This window comes from Sarcophilus harrisii, chromosome 1 (assembly GCF_902635505.1).
Source record: "Sarcophilus harrisii chromosome 1, mSarHar1.11, whole genome shotgun sequence".
NCBI classification, from domain to species: Eukaryota; Metazoa; Chordata; class Mammalia; order Dasyuromorphia; family Dasyuridae; genus Sarcophilus; species Sarcophilus harrisii.
In genome coordinates this window covers 466391258-466411313 of record NC_045426.1, presented here as the reverse complement: position 1 = coordinate 466411313, position 20056 = coordinate 466391258, and the positions used below count along the sequence as shown (strand labels likewise).

The following is a 20056-nucleotide window of genomic DNA, read 5'->3' as shown; positions in this document are numbered from 1 at the left end:
GATTTAAAAAGGAAGTGGATCTTAGAGATCATATAATTCAACCTCTCATTTTACAAATAAGAATTCTGAGATCCAGAGAAATAAAGGGAACGGGCCAAAGCCATAGAAAATAAATAGTATAGATAGAGTTCTAACCACTGTTCTCTGAATCTGAAGGTAACATCAATTCTATTATACCGAACTGCCTCCTATTTACCTCTTTTCTCTTTTCATTGATGCTTCCCTACTTTAATCTGTACCTTAATTATTATTGACTGATCAAAAGAGAGATTAAATTAAATATTAAACTGGAAGGAATTATAAAGATAGGCAGAAGAAACAATATGCAATTGCAGCATTTCCAGTCTCAACTATTCCAAATGTTATCTGTTCTGAAAAATATAAGAGTAGAAACATTGATCCTTACCATTCCTTATATAATCAATACAAAACACTTGAGGAAATAGAGTCCCCTAAATCATCACAACCAGAAAAGATTAATTTCCTTGCCAATTGGCAAAGAAGAACATCTATTTTCAGGAAAAGATTATTTGCAAAGTTATTTGAGGATTAGAATTATGAGTAGAATCAATTCAAAAAACATTACAAGCATAACAGGAAAAAAAAATGAGAATTCAAGGAACTTGGTGTGTGATCCACCTAAATCAAGTCTTCTAGATACCATTTGTAGATAAAACCAGAAAGACTACAGATGTAAAATGGAACTAATCTTCTGGGATTTCTGGAAAGATGTGATCACATTATTAATATTTAAAGAACCATATTTAGGTCTAGCTCCTTCATCCACATTGTGAAGAAGAGATAGTGGCACTTTAGAATATGAAGTTGGTCAGAGAAATCAAAACTTCCTCAGTTGAAATTCACAGTAATACAAAAAAGATTAATCTTCCTTAGCTGTGAAAACAAAGTGGATACAAAAGGATGTTATTCCAGCTATGAATATGGACAATGAACTGGGTAGTTCAAAATTGGATAGTAGGAAGTGCTAGGTTTTAAGGAAGAAACCTCATTGGCACTCTTGATGGTCTCAAGTTGCTCTTTTCCACAAAAATCCATTTTTAGCATTCATCTTCTCTCAGTGATGCCATGTGGCACTGAATCGTAGGATATCACAATCTTGGGAGAATCAAGGTTGTAGTGATTTCCAAAAACAATGGAAAAATACATAGGTAGTGTAAGGCTGTGTAGTATATAACTGACAGTAACTTGTGAGGAAGTAGTTATAAGGAAGGAAGACAATATCAAGGATGTATATAATTAGCAAAAATCAGAGGCTGGAAAGAGATGGAACCAGGATGTGGAATAAAGACAAGAACTTAACTTAGCGCTCTCTTAAACCCCTCCAAATACCTTGAAATAATAACTAAACAAATTTTAGCAAAAAGTCAAGCAATTTTTCAGCCAACTAAAACAGAAAATCAGCAGAAAAGGTCTACTGTACCAGGATGGGAGAGCATAGTAGTCCCAACAAAACAGCAGCAAGCCTTGGGAGCCATTCAATCAATAGCAGCAGAGGTAGTGAAGGTTGTAGCAATAGCAACATTTTCTGGAGGTCTCAGCCTACAGACTTCCTTGGCAAAGGGGAATGGGCTCAAGCAGCTGGTAACAAAGAGGTCACTTTACTAGCATTGAGACAGAAATTTATTGCTTTGCTCATACTCAGATGATCCTAGCTCACAGTTCCAGGGCAAAGGGGAGCATTAGTATACTAAAACATATGAATCAGGGATCCTCCTCACAATCTTGGGGCAGAAAGAAGTACTTATGGTCTCTCACAGACCAGAGTATAGGCCAGGGGAGTAGCAGACATACTTCTTTTTGAGTCATATCATTTTGAAAGAACTGAAAAACTAAAAGTCCCTAGAAGGATTTCTGAATACTTGCACAAAGCCTCTGAAGTTGGGAACACTGCATTCTCTACCCTAGAAAAAGAGTCCTACTTTAACAAAGACTTAAAAGCTGAGTAATAGGCTGGGAAAATGAGCAAACAATAGAAAAAAATTTCCAACCATAGAAAATGACCAGGATGACAAGGAAGATCAAAATACACAATCAGAAGAAAATAATAAAGTCAAAGCTTCTACATCCAAAGCCTCCAAGAAAAATAAAAATTGGTTTCAGGCAGTGGAAGAGCTCAAAAGGGTCTTTGAAATCAAGTAAGAGAGGTGGAGGAAAAATTAAGAAGAGAAATGAGAGTGATGCAAAAGTACAAAAAGCTAATGAAAAGGAAAATGACTTAAAAAGCAAAATTAGCCAAATGGAAAAGGAGGTACAAAAGCTCACCAAGTTAAATAATTCCTGAAAAATTAGAATTGAGCAAATGAAAGCTAATGACTTGATATTAAATCAAAAAACAACAAAACCAAAAGAATGAAAAATAGAAAACAATGTGAAATATTTCACTGGAAAAACAACTGAACTGGAAAATAAATTCAGGAGAGATATTTCAAAAATCTGAAAACCATGATTAAAAAAAAAAGTCTAGATACCATCTTTCAAGAAATTATTAAAAAAAACTATGTGAGAGTAAAATAGAAATTCAAGAATCCACTGATCACTCCTGAATGAGATTCCAAGATGAAAAATGCCAAGAATATTATAGCCACAAAAATCCAATTTTAGCACTCATGATCTCCCAGTGATGCCATGTGGCACTGAATCTTAGGATATCACAATCAAGGACAAAAAATATTGCAAGCATCAGAAAGAAACAATTCAAGTATAAATAATTCAAGTATAAAGAGCAAAGGAGCTAGAATTACAACCAAGAATCACCTACCCAGCAAAACTGAGTATAATCCTTCAGGGGGAAAAGTTGGATCTTTTGTGAAATCGGGGACCTTCAAGCATTTGTGATGAAAAGACCAGAACTGAATAGAAAATTTGATTTTCAAATACAGGATTCAGGTGAATCATAAGGGAGTAATTAAGAAAGGGAAATCGTAAGGGACTTAATAATATTAATCTGTTTATATTCTTACATGGGAGTATGATGTATTACTCATAAAAACTTTCTATTAGGGCAGTTAGGAGGAGTATATATAGACAGAGACACAGATGTAAATTGAATATGAAGGGATAATACCTTTAAAAAATGAAATTAAGAGGTGAGAGAGGAATGTATTGGGTAAAAGGGAAAAGGAGAGGTGATCTGCCGTAAAATACAAGAAAAAAGTTTTTACAGTGGAGGAGATAAAGAAGAGGAAGTGAACCTTCAGAATTGATTTAAAGAGGAAATAACATACACACTCAATGTAGGTATAGAAATCTACCTTGCCCTGCAGAAAAATAGGAGGGAAAGGGAATAAGAAAGGGGCGGGGGGGGGAATGAGGAAGATATAGAAGGAAGGGCATATTGGGGAAGGGAGTGGTCAGAAGCAAAACACTTTTGAGGAGAGATAGGATAAAAGAAGAGAGAACAGAATAAATGGGGAAAATACAGTTAGCAATAGTAATTTTGAAAAGGATTTTGAAGCAAGTTTCTCTGATAAGAAACGATGATTTCTCAAAGATAGGAAACTGAGTCAGATTTATAAAAAAAAAATAAGAGCCATTCCCCAATTGATAAATGATCAAGAGATATGAACAGTTTTCAGATAAACTAATCAAGCTCTTTGTAACCATATGAAAATGCTCTAACTCATTATTGCCAGCTGTATGATTATGGGTAAGATACTTAACTTTTACTTTACTTTTTTTTTTCAACTTATTCAGTGCTGAGGTTGCTTTTTATATTATTAATTGTAAAACAGTTGTCAATTTGCATTGTTCTTTAGTCATTTTAGTCATGTCTGACTTTTAGTGACCTCATTTGGAGTTTTCTTGGCAAAGTTATTGGGAGTCATTTCCCATTTCCTTCACACAGTTAGTAAAGAGATTTTCTTTATCTGGCACACCCTATCTTGAAGATAATAGGGTCCGGGCAAGGAAGTTATTTTTGTATGTGTTTATACACATACGTGTATATCAACATACATGTGTATATGTATATTATATGTATGATGTTTGTTTTTAAACAGTGGGAGGAGACAATATTATAAAATGCACCACTAAAAATGAGACTTAGAAATCATTGCTGATTTACTCCTATGATTTTGCCCTTGACTCAGGACACTTTTTTGTAAGCAATGAAATTAACAAATATACTGAATACATTTAACATAGAAATAGTATCCATGAATGTAGTATATATGATTTAATGTAGGTAAGAAAATATGATTTAATAATGTATTTTTTAAATTTCTCATTCTTACTGGAGACATGAGTGCTTTTAAAAAATTAAACACATTAAGATATATGCCATTGAGGGTCTGAGTAATGTTTTTATTTTTTTAAAGAATCTATGGAGAAAGGTAATCTTTTCTTATTTATTATAAACAAAAATTAAAAAATTTCCTACTGAGTCAAATGAATAAACAAATTTTTGTTAAAAATGAAAAATATGCATGAAATGGGGTAGTTTGTTAAAATTTGTAATATTTTTGTCTGAAAAGGTAATTAATAAATACTAGGAAGTGACCAGTTCAGGGAGAGGGAGAAGAATAAAGAGACTATTTCTCCTCAAGATGTTTCCTCTTGTTTATGAGTTCTTCTTGATGTCTAACTGGGGCAAAATGTTTTCCTTTGTGGATTGTTACACTAGGGAAAATTGTTGTCCAATGAAGCTAAGCACTACATTTCCTCTCACTCTTTGGTTCTGAGATTTGTTTGCTGAAGAAAGAGAAATTCTTGTAGATAAAATTTCAATTTGGTTGGGAAAAGTTTTGGTACTTTCACTGCATCCTTGTCATGTGAAGAACTAGTCACCCTTTTTTTTTCTTTGTTTGCTTTTTCTTTCTCATGTTTTTTTTTTTTTTCTTTTTGGTATGATTTTCTTGCATAATATGACAAATATGGAAATATGTGTAAAAGGATTGCATGTATTTAACCTAGATCAGATTTCTTGCTGTCTGGGTTTATATCCCTTCACCTTTCAATGACCTTCACCAAGACAATGTTAAAAAGAAGGTACTTACCTGCCATGGTAAAGGGGTTTTCCTCATCCTAGAATTTCCCTATGCCAAATAAATCACATACATAGTTCCTATTACTTCTATAAATTTAATCAAATTTCTAAATCAATTGCATGCTTAAAAAGCAAAAAAAAAAAATTCATTTTTCAGTGTTTTGTTGTTGTTTAGTCACTTTTTAGTAATGTCTTACTTTTTGTGACCCCTGTTGGGTTTTTTTGGCAAAGATACTGGAATGGTTTTTGCCATTTCCTTCTTCAGCTCTTTTTATATATGAGGAAATTTACTGTTAAGTGACTTGCCCAGAGTCACATAACTAGTGTCTGAGAGCATATTTGAACTCAGCTCTTCCTGACTCCAGTGTTTAGCAAATATAAATAGGCCTTCTTTAACAAGTTCATTCAAACTTCTGCATTCTTCAACTATCATTTAGTGTCACTCAGTAAGAAAGTTTTTAATCACATCTTGGAATGATCAAAAATATCCATTTTCCATTTGTGTTGATATTGAAAGTCCAGTGACTACTATATTTGAAACTGGAGGCCTCTAGTAAATAACCTTGACAAAAGTAATATTTGATTTTTAGTGCTATATAAATAGGCCATGTAGATGTGATTATGAACTCATATCTCATCATTTTGAATTATTGTTATTATGTTAATGGTGACAAAATCCCTGAAAAACATGCAATTAACTATTTTACTGATTGTCCTGACTATAAACTTTATTAGCAAATGTTAATATTTTTAGCAGTCACAGTATTTTCTAATAATTTTTTCTGACCTTGGGAAGCATAGTTTTTATCTCCTATCAAACTTTTTAGCTAACTAATATCATGTAACTTTGGATTTTTTGGCAACTCTTTGTAAAGCATTTTAAAAGAGTTTATAACTTAATCTCTTCTAGTTTTGAAATATAACCCCAAAAGATTCTTTTTTTGTATCTTGCTTTTGTCTCTCTTTTATTATAATTTTGGTGGGGAGAAAATCGTTTCTTAGGGAAAAGACCATATTTTTACATTTTATGGATTTTCTTAATGTAATACAAATCAGTTTTATAATCTCATGAATTATTATTTTCTTTAGGTAGCTGTTGGGGGGAAAATAATCTAGGATGTGGTTTTATTGATTTTTTATTTTCTATCTTTCCTGTATATTAAGGCTTTTGTTGCAGAATATAGTCTTGAATTTTTGATAGCAGCAAGCCATACTGAATCAAAATAGAACATAAAAGGAAATCTTTCAATAGAGAAATAATTTTGACCACTAGCTGACAAATAGAAAATAGAATCACCAGGTGGCAATGCAGACATGCCCCCATCTCATGGAATTAATTGTTTCCTTGAAAATAAACTGGATAAACCTGTTTTATAGAGGGCATTTTTTTTTTTTTTTGGTTCTATAAAAGTGTTAGAGCAAGAAAAGCATTTCTTCTTCTCTTTTTCCTCTATAGTAGAAATAAAATATTTTGCCATGCTTGCGTTTTTTAATAAGCTCATTAAGGCCAATTTTGCATCAGAGCCATTTCTGGATATTCTCTTTATCTCCTGAGATTGAATCATCTTTTTTTAACAATGAAAAACAATTCAGCTAAAACAGGCAGCTTAGTGACCAACTACTTTTGACAAAGTAGGAGTCTTAGGAGTTTCCTCCCATGGATCACTATAAGTTTTGCATCATTTAGAGTTTGGTTGCCTTTACTGATCTTTTCATTCACACTGTTGTTATCATGTGTGTTTTTTCTGGTTCAGTCTGGAGTAGTTTAAGAGGTTTTTAAGGGAAAGCATTAATACTTAACAAATATAGACTATTCAAAGGAAGTATTGTACTAGAAGTGGTTTATTTTTGTAGCATCGAGCGGATTGGTGGCATTAAAGTTTAAGGCAGATTGGAAAGTAGTTAATATTTTTGGGGGCACCTTCCTTTAATTCTCAGGAAAAGGATGGGTTAGACATTGATAGTCAAGGGTAGTGGACTTCACTTAGGAAAGTGATGCGATAGAAGATTGTCTACAATTATCTTTGGCACTTGCTTATGATTCTCTCTTCTATCACCAAATGTTGGAACCCCATTCCTGAATGAAACTTAATGTCTTATTAGCTCTATTATATACAGAGAAAACCCTTAATAATACATGCTAAATTTTTAAACTATCCTTATTCTTCACTGAGACCAATCCTCTTTTATCTATGCATCTTTTTCTCAATCTCATTTGTTCTAGAATTTTTACCCAGGATTCTTTCCTTCCATCTCATGTATCCTGAACTCATGTCTCAAATCTTTTCTAATATCTGTATTAGCAAAATTATTAAATAATAAAGGTTTTTGCTTTTTCTCTCTCCCAAATGTTGTGTGCATTTTAATAGTTATCTTCAGTAAATAATATTTTACTCCTGTTCTCTGAGCCTTAGATATCTCTAAAATTATGGATTTGGATTAGATTAGTGCTTCTTAATCTGGACCTCTTTGTCATTGACTTCTACTCAGAATACTATTTTTAATTCATGCAATAAAATACCAATACATGGGATTATACTAAAAGAGTTGTCAATATTTGTTTTAACAAAAGAACCTTGAAGCACCAGATAATTTCTAAGAATCCTTCAAGACATTTTTCTTTTTACTTTCTTTCACTCAGTATCATTCTAATGATGCAAAATTAGAATACACCATCAGGCTAGGGATGACCTTGTGGAGTTCTAAAATTTCCTTAAATATGTGCCTGTCCCTGCTTTGGCCATTTAGGCCCTTCTTGTTTTCAATTCTCCCTGCTTCTCCTACATTCCCCAGGCCTTTTTCCTCAATGCAGAAAAGGTATATGGAATGGAGTATTTGTCAAAAAGAATATAGACTTTAAACAGATAAAAAGGAAAACTGTTGTTGCAGTTGAGGTTAGTTCAAATTAGGCAATGTTCTTCCCCTTTAGAGGGTAGGAAAACATTGTCTTTCTGGAAGCAGAGAAATCACAGACTCTAGAAATTCATCAGCTCTAAGAATTAAGGGAGAGTAGATAATGGGAAAGTTGAGGAATTAAGAAGGAATTGGGGAAAGTCTCTGGGAAAAATCTCTCTGGTAACAGAAATAATTGAATTCTAGTTTGAATGATAGGGAAGATATTTGTCTAAGTAAAGACAGAACTGATAATTTTGGTTGCAGATATTACTTTCTGTGTTACTTCTCTTCATTAAGAACTTGAAATACAGATTAGAAGTCCAACTGAGTTGTTGAAAAGCCTTTTATATTTAAAAGGGAAGGAAGGAAAGTGGGAGGGGGAGAGAGAGAGAGAAAGATAGAGAAACTGCACATTTTACTTGCAGGAACAAGTTTAAAAATTGTAGATTTTTGGGTTTTCTAAATGGGCTTTTAATTTTGTTTTGTTTTGTTTTAATTAATTTCAGAACTTTTATTCTCAATGTTGATTTTCTTAAGGAGAAATGTTGTCCTTATTTAGCTAATAAAATTTTGCCTAATTTTATGTCCATAAAATAGAGTTTGGAACACAATGATAATTGATGAATTGGAAATTTTGAACGTCCAGGATGGAAGGGATTCTGAATAGGAGAGGTCTTTATATACTTATGCACTCCTAGTATTATTTTTACTTATTTTATATCTCTATGTTATATTTCTTCTTATGAGATAGAAAACTCATTGAGATCAGGAACCATAACTCATTTGTCAGTATTTAATAGTTGCATGTAGTAGGTGCTCAGTATATATTTTTGGTTGAATGAATAAGTGAATGAATCAACTAATATGATCTCTCATTTCACACATTAAGAAATTGAGACCCCAATGAGGTAAATTACTTATTCGAGGGCATGTAGTTAGTAGAGGAAGAGAAAATTTAGGTCTTCTGATTCTGCAAATAGTATTACTACTCTACTACTACTGCTGCTGCTATGTTGCTGCTGTGCTACTATTTCTGCTTTTTCTTCTCCTCCTTTTCTTTCTCATTTTCCTTTCTTTTTTCCTTCATTTTTTCCTTCTTCTCCAGAATGATCCCTTCCTTTTGACAAAGAAATACATCTACGTAAAAATATCAGACTGAAACCAGTATTATATCTTAGTAGTCCTCCTGTATCCTGAAGTGAGAGAAGATGTATGTTTTGTTATCCCTTTTTTAGGACTTTCATTTTTTATCCCTGTCTTCAATCTTCATTTTGGTGACCTTTTTTATATTATACACACACACACACACACATACACACATACATATATCTTGCTTCTGTTTATTTCACTCAGCATCAGCTCACACAAATTTTTCCAGGTTTTTCTGAAGCTATCCCCTCTATCATTTCTTCCAGTACAAAGTATTCCATAGTATTCATATACCATAACTTGTTCAGTAATCTCCCAAATGATGGACATTTGTAACTAGAGTGAGAACAATGGAAATTAAAAGAACCCTGAGGTTTCATTATGTAAATTTGCAAAGAAAATAAAAAATGGGAACAGTCAATATTGAAGAGACTTTGATTCACTCTTGAGAGGGCTTTGAAACTGTCTAGTTATTCAGGATATAAATCTGGAATTATATAAGAGAAATTACTAAACTATTTATCTTTTTTAATCCAGTAATTTACAGCTGATCACAAGGAAGTCAAAGACAGATACATAAATCCAATATATCCCCAAGTATTAATAATATTCTTTGTGACAGTAAATGTTGATGTCAGCATAAATGAAGGGATGGATAAAAAATACTGTGGTGTGTGACTGTGTAATGTAATAATACTGTATATTAAGAAATGACTAAATGAAAAATTCAGTTTAGGAGAATACCTGGCCACATAGTGGAGATATTGGATATCCCAATACTATTTTAATTATAATTAATATTTGCATAGCACCTTAAAGTTTGTAAAGTGGTTTACACAAGTTACTTGATTTCACTTTCAGTTCTATGAGGTAGATACTCTAGACATTATCCTCATTTTATAGGTGAGAAGATTTTTCTGTGGTCACACAGCTTAGGTATCAAAGATTAGTTTTAAACTGAGGTCATCTAAATTCCAGTCCTAGCACTCTACTATGCTATTTTCCAGCAAGCGACAATCTCATTCCTCTCCTCCTCTGAGATCATTACCAGACTCCTTTAAAAAGGTGTTTACTCTCTTCTCAAGTCCTTGAAGTCTCATTTCTGTACTCCAGTAATTCTTTTGACACTATTCTTCAAAGGTACCATTTTCTTCCTAATTTTGAAATCAAATAGCCTTTTTTTGAGTCCTTATCCTTAAATTTTCTAAAGTTGATGAACAATTTTTCTAGATATTTTCCTCAATTTACTTCAAATACCAAGTCACTGTTTTTTCCCCCTATATCTTTAATTAATTCTCTATATCTTTTACTGACCCTGACCCTTTTTCTTCTGCCCAAGCCCAAATTCTCTTTCTTCATTCTCTCTTTACAATCCAGTTTACTGCCATGACTTTAACTATCACTTTTACACAGAAGACTCCCAAATCTATACCCCAAATGGAGTCACAAAGAGTTGGACAGGACTGAAAAACAACTGAGCAACAATAAATCTTTATCTCTACCCTTTGACTTCTTTTTCTCAGGCTCCAGATTCACATCTTCAGCCATCTTCAGGGCATCAATATATAAATGTTTTGCTGACACCCCACATATAACAGATGCCAAGTTGAACTTTTTATCTCCTTCTCCTCAATCTGCTCTTCTTTGGATTTCATAGTTTCTGTCACTAGTATTGTCATTCAGCTAGATCCCCTAAATCTGAAATCTTGTTATCTTTTCCTCTTCTTTCTTTCACATCTGATCAGTTATCAAACCTGATTTCCATTTCCACAAACTGAGTCATATCTACTCCCCTGCTCTCTGTTACCTTTGCTATCATCCTAGTGACAGTCTTAGTTATCACTCACCTGGACTAATGGAATGTTATTCTAACAGGTTTTTCCACTTGTTCTCTTCCTCATTCAAAACATCCACACATTGCTATCAGATTGCCTTAATTATACACAAATCAGTTAGACTTCTCACTTCTCATTCCTCTGTTCAGAATCCTTCAATGGTATCTTATTTTAATTCACTGCAACTCAAATGGGTCTACACACATTTATTTTCTACTCTGTTAAGTTCAAATTCTTTTGCCTAGCATTCCAATCTCTAGAGCAAAGTTTCTTAAACTGTGGATTATGACCCTATATAGGGTTGTACAACTGAATTTGAGGATCAGAAAACTATGATTTTCATCAGTAAATGTTATGTACATACACACACACACCCATATACCTATATACCTGGGATCATTAAAAATTTCTCTAGAAATTTCTTGAGCCAACATATCTAGTCATCTTTATCTCCTACTTCCCTTGGTATATAAAATACTTGAGCTGAATTTCATGCTTGCTGTCCCTATATAAACTTTGTGGTCTCCTTGCTATAGTCTGTTTTACATTCTTTGAATACTTTCTGCACCAAATCCCCAGTTACCTTTCTTTAGGTGGGATTGGTGTGGTGTAGTGTAGTGGTGTTTACATTTACAGACAAGCATTAAATACTAAGTTTTTATCACTAAGCTTGACTCTGATGATATCCAGATATAAACAAAGTAGTCACTGTGCTTTAGGAACTTCACAATCTATAAAAAAAAATTTTTTTTGGAGGGGATCAGTCAACAAAGAGTTATTTTGATTTTGCCTACTGTCTTGGGGAAAGAAACCAGGATTTTCTGGATGGCAGATTCTGTTGGATTGAGGAGGTTCTGTTGTATCCTGAGACTTGATAATGTTTGTACAATGTCATTTACAAAGTAAATCTCTATAGAGGATATCTCTTCTATTTGGGCTCTGCTAAAATCTTTCATGTTGGCCAACATAATTGTTCTTTTATGTTCCTTTTACTCAGAGGGCTGGCAAACAAATTTATCTCTATAATTCTATGTCAAAAAATCAATGTTTTTATAGGAGACTTCTTGTTGGAAGAGAGCTTTTAAGACTTCATTTTGCTCTACTGAGCCAATTTTTAAATATAATCAACATATAATAAATTATTCAATATTTCATCCTCCACAGCTTTGTCAGTTTTGTAACTATGAAAATATGGTGCAATATAGAATTGTTTTCATATACAAAACTTCTAATGCCTCTCCTAGACTATTAGTCATATAAAGTTAGAAACATTGCCTTATCTTAGTAACTTTATCAGTAGTTAGTATAGCATTGTATATGTAGTAGATGCTGTGTGATACTGGGTAAATAATTTAACCTCTCAGCCTCAGTTTTCTCATTTGTAAAATGGGGATAATAGCACTTAGTTCAGTGTTGTTGTGAGGTTCAAGTGAGATTTTTCATATGTGTGTGTATGTGATTTTAAAACCTCAATATATTCTATAAATATTAGCTATTGTTATTAATAAATACTTAGTGAATTGAATTAAGTTAGTCACCCCAGAGAAGCAAAGACTAAGAAATCTAAATACCTGTTGGAAGTTATACTTTTTATTGTTTTTATTGTTTTATTGTTATATGTTTTCTTTATTCCTGGGGAAATGCTGTTATCCATTTGTATTCATAGAGTTAATGTGCATGAATCTATGCAGAAAGAAGAGTTTACTACCCATCCTTTCAGGGACTGGTTAAACTAGACTAATAACATTGCTCCTTAGAAGTACCTTTTTGAATTCTGCTATCTTGGTATCTACCAAATATTCTTTTACATTAGAGAAATAAATATACCAAGTGACACTATGAGAAGTATTCGAACCAATTTGCAATATTATTCCTAAAGTTTCTTCCAGTCTGAATCCTATTCTCCTTTTGAGTTACTAGTAGAACAAATGGTTTTGAAAACTTTGAGCAGTGAAGTCAAGTAGATTTGGTCTTCTGTTTCCCATGGATGGTTTTTGAACCAAATTCTATTGATTATGTATTCCATCTGGGTGTTCAGAGTTCCCTTCTATCAGTATTGTTCTGGGTCTGCCAAAATATGGGCTTTATAAAGGTTCCCAGTAACTCATAAGAAAAATAAAAACCTGAGTTACGTTTACCTTCCTGAATACTTCCGAAATATCTTCATAAGAAATTAAATGTGATGTCTTCTATGCAGACAGTTATTGGCTGCCAAGCAGAAACAAGAAAGGAACAGGAACTGTATGTCAATGGAAAAGGAGGTCATAGGTTCAAGGAGCCTGAGCATGCTCTGTTTATTTTCAGTAAGGCAGAAGAGCTACATTACTGGTATCTAGCCACCAAAACATCCCAAAAATATTTGGATAAAATTTCAGGAATGTGAGAAAAATGAATATTCTGGGGGAAAGCCCAGAGCAGCTTTTACCACAGTTACTGCATACTGGAACACAAATCATATTTAAAATACTCCATAGATAGGGAAGTTAAACTATTTTTGTGCTAAGAAGGCTTATAATACTTCTTCTCCTCTAAATATCAGTGAGCTACTATTAAACACTAAAATGAATGTTGAACATTGTTCCATAAACAAAAGAAGCAAAATGAAGTAGTAAGGAAAATATGAAAATTCTAATTACTTTTTGCTAGTTATAATAGTTAGCATCTATTTCTTCATCACCTCTATCTTTCAAATTGTTTGGAATATTGAATTATTCAAATAATAAAGTTATATTTAGATATTGTTTCTATTGGGTTATTTTTTCTCCCTTTTTCTTTTTTCCAAATTTTGGGTTTATAAAATAAAAACCAAATACAGCTTATCTATTCAACTTAAGTGATTTTTTATTCAATCTACATTTATAGTAAAAAAAAAAAATCCCAAGTAGAATATAACTAGCTTCAATATTACATATATCTGTCATACTTAATAGATTGGTATATATAAGTTAGTGACTATAGATTAGTAATGGGATACTGTGCTTGTCATGCAGATCTCAGTTGGGATTTTATTTCTGCTACTAAGCTGAGCATTCTTGAGTAAATCAATTAACCCTGCTTAACCTCAGTTTCTCCATTTGTAAAATAGGGATAATAAGATTTATACTATTAATCTATAGTATTGTTCTGAGGATCATAAAAATGCTCTGGAAGTTGTAAGGTGCAATAAGTATAAGTTATTGTTAGTAAAATTTTAACCTAACTGTAGTCTATTAATGCACAACAATTCCATGGAATAAGTATAGCCACCCTCATCTTGTTCTCTCACTCCTCTTTCTCCCTAGGTTACTATAATAATAGTACCAAAGTGGCTGTGAAAACTCTGAAGCCAGGAACCATGTCTGTGCAAGCATTCCTAGAAGAAGCCAATCTCATGAAAACACTTCAGCACGACAAGTTAGTGAGACTTTATGCTGTAGTTACCAAAGAAGAACCCATTTACATCATTACAGAATACATGGCAAAAGGTAAGCATTTACAATTTATCCCAGTAAGTGTATTTTAAATAGCATTAAACAATTTCACCAAAGTCCCATATTGATTCCTCTTCATGACATGGGGAAGACCTCAAGTTCTCAAAGTCAAGTTAGTAATACACAAATTCTAGAAAATGTTAGTTAATAAGTGGGACCAGTTTTGAGGGCAAGTTATTTATTGTCAGTGTTCCAATCTAAATCAGTGAGGGAAGCTTATTTTGCCTACCAAATGATGACTATCTTCTTGGCTCTGGGAACTGATTCTTCTATGCTGAACTAACCCAAAGACCATCTATTAAGACATGAAATAGTGGACATATAACAATCATGTATATTTGGAAATATTGAAAAATCTGATACTCTTTTTTTAGATTAATTTCTAAATAGGAGTATTTTGTTACATAGTTTTAAAATGTGAACTCTATATTCCCAAACTAGTTAATTTTGTATCTTCTTGTATCATCTATGGACCTTGATAATTCACTGGTTCTACCACCTTAGTATAGGCATTCCATCTATTTGTCTAGATAAGCAGACATATACATAACATATACATACACACATACCTATGTATACATGCATATATATATGTAGATATATATATATGTAGGTAGATATATAGATATACCTTTTCATTCTGTGCAATCCTTATCCATTTTCTTTTATCAAATCTTAGCTACAGGACAAGGTATCTTGCAGGTATTAGTGAAAAACTCAAGTTCCTACACTTATTATGTTTAGTTCTTGTTATTTGACAAGACCTTCTTTTTCAAAACCTTTAATGACTTAGTAATAGTTGTAAATCTTATTGAAGCTTACTTAACTCATTATCTGATGTATTTCTGGTGCCCTTTGGCTTGCCTGTTATGATTACTTTGAATTGTATAGGGTTCTCGGACTCATTGCCATATTACATTATTGGAAGAATGTTGGTACTTAAGCTTTGGTGGCAACATTCTTCCAATAATGTAATATGGCAATGAGTCAATGGCTAGCAACTCTAATACTTTAAAATTTCAATTTTTTAAATTATCCAGCAGTCTTATTCTTGTGAAATAAAAAAAATAGGTGAAAAACTATAAAGCGATCATCTAATTGCTTTCTTCATGTCTACCCAGAAAAAAAAAATTACTAAGAAATGGTCAGATGGACCAGAAAACAGCTGTAGGGGAAAAAATGAAATAAATGTATTAACATTATTGAGAAGTTAAGAAATCCTGGGAACAATGATGAAATGGTTATATTGTCATCGAGCTGATCAGAAATGTTACTATTTATATCAGTAATGCTAGAGATTAATCAACCAAAATCAGTCTAACTCTCAGAATTCTGTGCTTTTTGGGGGGAGGGGAAAAAGCCTTCCCCTTCTGTTGCAGGATCCTACTCCTCTTTGCTTTGAACTTTAATGTGAATACTTCATGTCAGTAAAGAAAAATCTTCCCAAGATGTTTTAGGACAGATCATTTCCACATTAGTAGAAATTCAATAGTTTAATCTAAATTAAAAGGCAAAACTATCAATTTATAGAAATCTTGATTTAGAAATGGATCTTAGAGCCCATCTAACTGAACTTCTTCATTTTATTGAAAAGGAATTTGAAGGAGTTGAGGAGGATTTACCCAAACCAGAATTAGAATCCAAATCCTCTAGCTTTAAATTCAGTACTCTGTTCAATTTACTATGCTGCTTCCCTAATAATAATATTAATATTAAAAGTGGGAGGGGTGGGAAAAGGAAATATGATGATTTTTGAATTGTTTTTATTGGAGCATTCAGAAAATGTGATAACTAATTCACATTAATTTAGCTTTTAGACAAGACTAATAGAAACTAAATAACACCAAGATACAGAGATAGTCAGAGATAGATGGAGAAACAGAAGGTCAGAGACACACAGATCAGAAAAACAGAGAAAGAGAATTTCTATCCCTATATCTCGCATTAACATTCCTATTTGAAGGAATACCTATTTTCATACACGTGTGTGTGTGTGTGTGTATTTCTATATTTGTGAAAGATATGAAGAATATAGGTAGTTGAATTTAACTTTGGGAAAATGTTGTAACTCAATACAAAAAAACTTACAAAGCTCCAGAATACAGTAAAGTGATAATTATTTAAATTTAAGTGTGGATTCCCCCCAGGGCAGGGAGAAATAGCACTGACTTCTTGTTCTACAAACAGGGAGTTTGCTGGATTTCCTGAAGAGTGATGAAGGTGGGAAATTGCTGCTTCCAAAGCTAATTGACTTTTCAGCACAGGTAAATTTACTAAAAATTTAAGCATGTTCTAGTTTATGAATATCTTCTATCCTTAAATTTTTTGTTGGATGTTGTAAAATGTATTGTTCTAGGAAGCCAAATTTCCTTTCAGTATTTCCCCATGTAATAGCCATATAATGGCCTTGGGGAAATGTACATTCAGATCCTTGGGAGAGAAGAAAAATGGCTATTTCTGAGTGATTGTATTAATGTATTAAGTATGCTTATTCTTCAGAACTGTATTACCCGTGATTTCATTTTGTTTTTTATGAAAATGAGAGCTATTTTGTATGTTCTTATAAAAAGCTTTTTTAGATTTCTAGTTTCAGTCATCTTCCCTTAGGCCAATTAACCTCTTTTTAGTCACTTCCACACATGGAAAAATGGGAAAATTAGAACTGAATTGCTTTCCTCATGAGGATTTATGAGAACTAATTTAATGCTAAATTAGTTAAGTAAAATACCAATTGTACAAACAAATATCTGCTAATGGTACCACTAAGCTGACTACTTCATATTTTCACGAAAACAATGATAATTAAAGGGTTTCTTTTCCCATTTCTTCTTGTATACTAGAGTGACTAATCACATTTCTTAGAGATTTTAACTGATCTGTAATCTTTTCAATAGTGGCCACTGTTTTTTTTTTTTTTTTTTTTTTTTTTTAAGTATAATATACGTGAGTATACATGAAAGCAGAAGCAATTTGCCAAGAAATACACCTGACTTCCTGTTAACATAGCATATTTTTGAAGATTTCTCCATAACTGTTGACTTCTGACAGTTTCCTTATGTCTTTCAGATACATATAGAGTTTTGTGTTTGTTTAATCCTCTGTATTGATTTTTGTGATGATGTATGAAGGGAAGGTCATTTTCTTTATATTGAATTGTTACAATCTTATCTTAAGAATGTATAAAGTAACCTAAAACAAAATTATTAAAATTCTGGGAGAAATATATTTTACGTGTTTTATCTACTTCCCTGTCCCCCTTTATTTCTCCTTAAGATCTTCATCTCAAAAGCATTTCACAGGAAAACTTTGAAAAGGATCTTTTGTAAATTACAAATCATATTCATAGGAAATGATATAGTGATATTGGTGTACTATGCAGGAGTATGTTTACCAACATCTTTAATTCAGTAACACATGTAATTTAATCAGGATCAGGATTTTTAGCTATTAATTATAACCAAGGAAAAGGAAATTTTAATGAATCACCACTATTAATGTAGGTTAGGGTTGAACTGAGGAAGTAAACCTTGCTTCTCTTCACAGCCATACCTACCAGCACTGCTAACCTAGTCTAAGTAGCTTCAGATCTGAATGAGAAATGATTTGTTAGATGTCAGAATATAAACAGTACCTTTCCACAGTGGCTACATGGAGCCAAGTAGGTATTCTGAGATGGTGATCTATCAGGACACATCTGTGCTATCATAAGGAATGAATGGAAAAGCCCCTTGATGTCATGCCAAAGTGGTAGGATGGAGTTTTGTACAGTCTTTAATAGAAAAATGCTAGGCTCTGGAAAAGGTACTGGGAATCCAGGCAATAATGGAACAATCCCTCTCTTCTAGGAGCTTAGTATATCTTGGGTGAAAAAAAAAACAAAAAACCAAGAAAATGTTTCCCCTTCATAATTTCCCTCCCATTTCATTCCCCTCCCTCCCTCCCTCTCCTTTGAGCAGAATCTGTATCAGTCATTCTTAACTTTTTCCTATCTTTTACAAAGTCCCATCAGTCACCTTGCCACCTCAGTTCTCTCTCCTAAATACCTCTTTCATTGTTTGCCTTCTCTCCATTCATACCACCATTGAGTTTCGACCCTTGTTACCTCTCAGCTAGACAATTGTAATTGTTTAATTGATCTTCCCATTTCTCTTCTTTCCAGTCTGTTCTTCACAGAACTTCCAGATAGATACTTCTTATTCAGAGATCTGATAAAGTCACTCCCATGCTCAAGAAGTTCTAGTGGGTTACTGTGTATTAGAACAAAATACAAATTCCACTGTAAACAGATGGAACATTTAAAGCTCTCTAACCTACCGTGCCAAACTTATTTCATACTACTTCCCTAGCTAAAATGTTACATTTTCTATACACAAAATTCCTTCTCTTAACTTTAGGTCTTTGTATAGACTGTCTCCTATGCCTGGAATACCTTCTTCTTTTTTCTCAGCTTCTTGGAATCTCTGGCTTTTCTCAAGGTTTAGCTCAAAGGCCAACTCCTGCACAAGGCCTCTTCTGATTGTTCCTAGTTTCAAGTAGGTCAGCAAGCATTCAGCATTTATTATACTTAATGTATGTTATTTTCTTCCAATAGAATGCAAGTCTCTGTAAAACAGGGATTACTTTGTTTTTGTTTTTTGAATCTTTGGTACCTACTACAGTTTCTGGACCATTGTAGACTTTTAAATGCTTGTTGAATGAATAGAAGAATGCTAATTGAAGTTTCTCTAAATAGAATGTGATTTTGGCACTGGCCCTAGAGTCAAGAGGAGTTCAAATCCAGCCTCAGACACTTACTAACTGTATAATTTGGGCAAGTCACATAACCCTGATTGTCTCCCATAAAAAAAATAAATAAAATGAACTTTGTCTGAATATATAAAGGTTTAATATATATATATATATATATATATATATATATATATATATATATATATATACATATATACATACACACATATAGTTAAGCTGAAGAATTTATAAAGGGTTAAACTGCAGAAACATCCTACTGGTTGCTTCTGAATAGAGTAAAGAGCAAGGAAAGCTAGTCAGAACTCACTCTTATATATCCTTAAAGAATACCTGTCTAGTACAAATATTTTACTTATCAGATCCTTAAATGTTTATACAAATCTGTCTTTATTATCTTTCTCTGGCCTCCCCGCTTAAAAATATCAGGGAAAAGACAGAAATTCTTTGATAAATTATGGTGCTTAAGTTCTGGGGGAAACTAATATATAGCAATTTAGATTGCATAATATCTTACCAGCCTTTCTTTGCTTCCACAATAACCATCAACATAGAATTGGGAAATTCTATAGCATACATGAGATTACTATCAAAATGTTTTCAGATTTCCTAATAAAAGTTTGAGTATATCAAGTTGAGAGTGTGATGGGAAGAAAGGACAGTTTGTCTGAATAAACAAAGTATAACTCTGTTGAGGTTATCTAGTATAGGGTGTGTTGCAGAGAAGTGTTCCCCAAAGCTCTATGGTTCATCTACCCTCCTCGCAAGAAGAAACCTTAGATTCTTCAGTCCACAATTTCCCCTCCCCTCCCCAATGGAAACAGGAAGTTGGGTGAATACACATTACAACATCACACTGTATGAGCCATGATGTCATCACTTCCTGATTTTGAATAGTTAGGGAAGGAAAAGCTTTTCTGATATTCAGGAGTAACCTCTTCCCAACATGACTTCTA

General features: G+C 32.9%; 1 protein-coding gene across 2 annotated transcripts in view; it reads left to right on the top strand.

Moving 5' to 3' along the window:
- LYN (LYN proto-oncogene, Src family tyrosine kinase) overlaps positions 1 to 20056 on the top strand; it is a 124479-nt gene that overhangs the window by 78579 nt on the left and 25844 nt on the right. For both annotated transcript variants that reach the window (XM_031946389.1, XM_031946390.1), the window contains 2 exons: positions 14166 to 14348; positions 16542 to 16618. In XM_031946389.1, coding sequence (XP_031802249.1) covers positions 14166 to 14348; positions 16542 to 16618 — 260 coding nt within the window. The remainder of the gene's footprint in view (positions 1 to 14165; positions 14349 to 16541; positions 16619 to 20056) is intronic.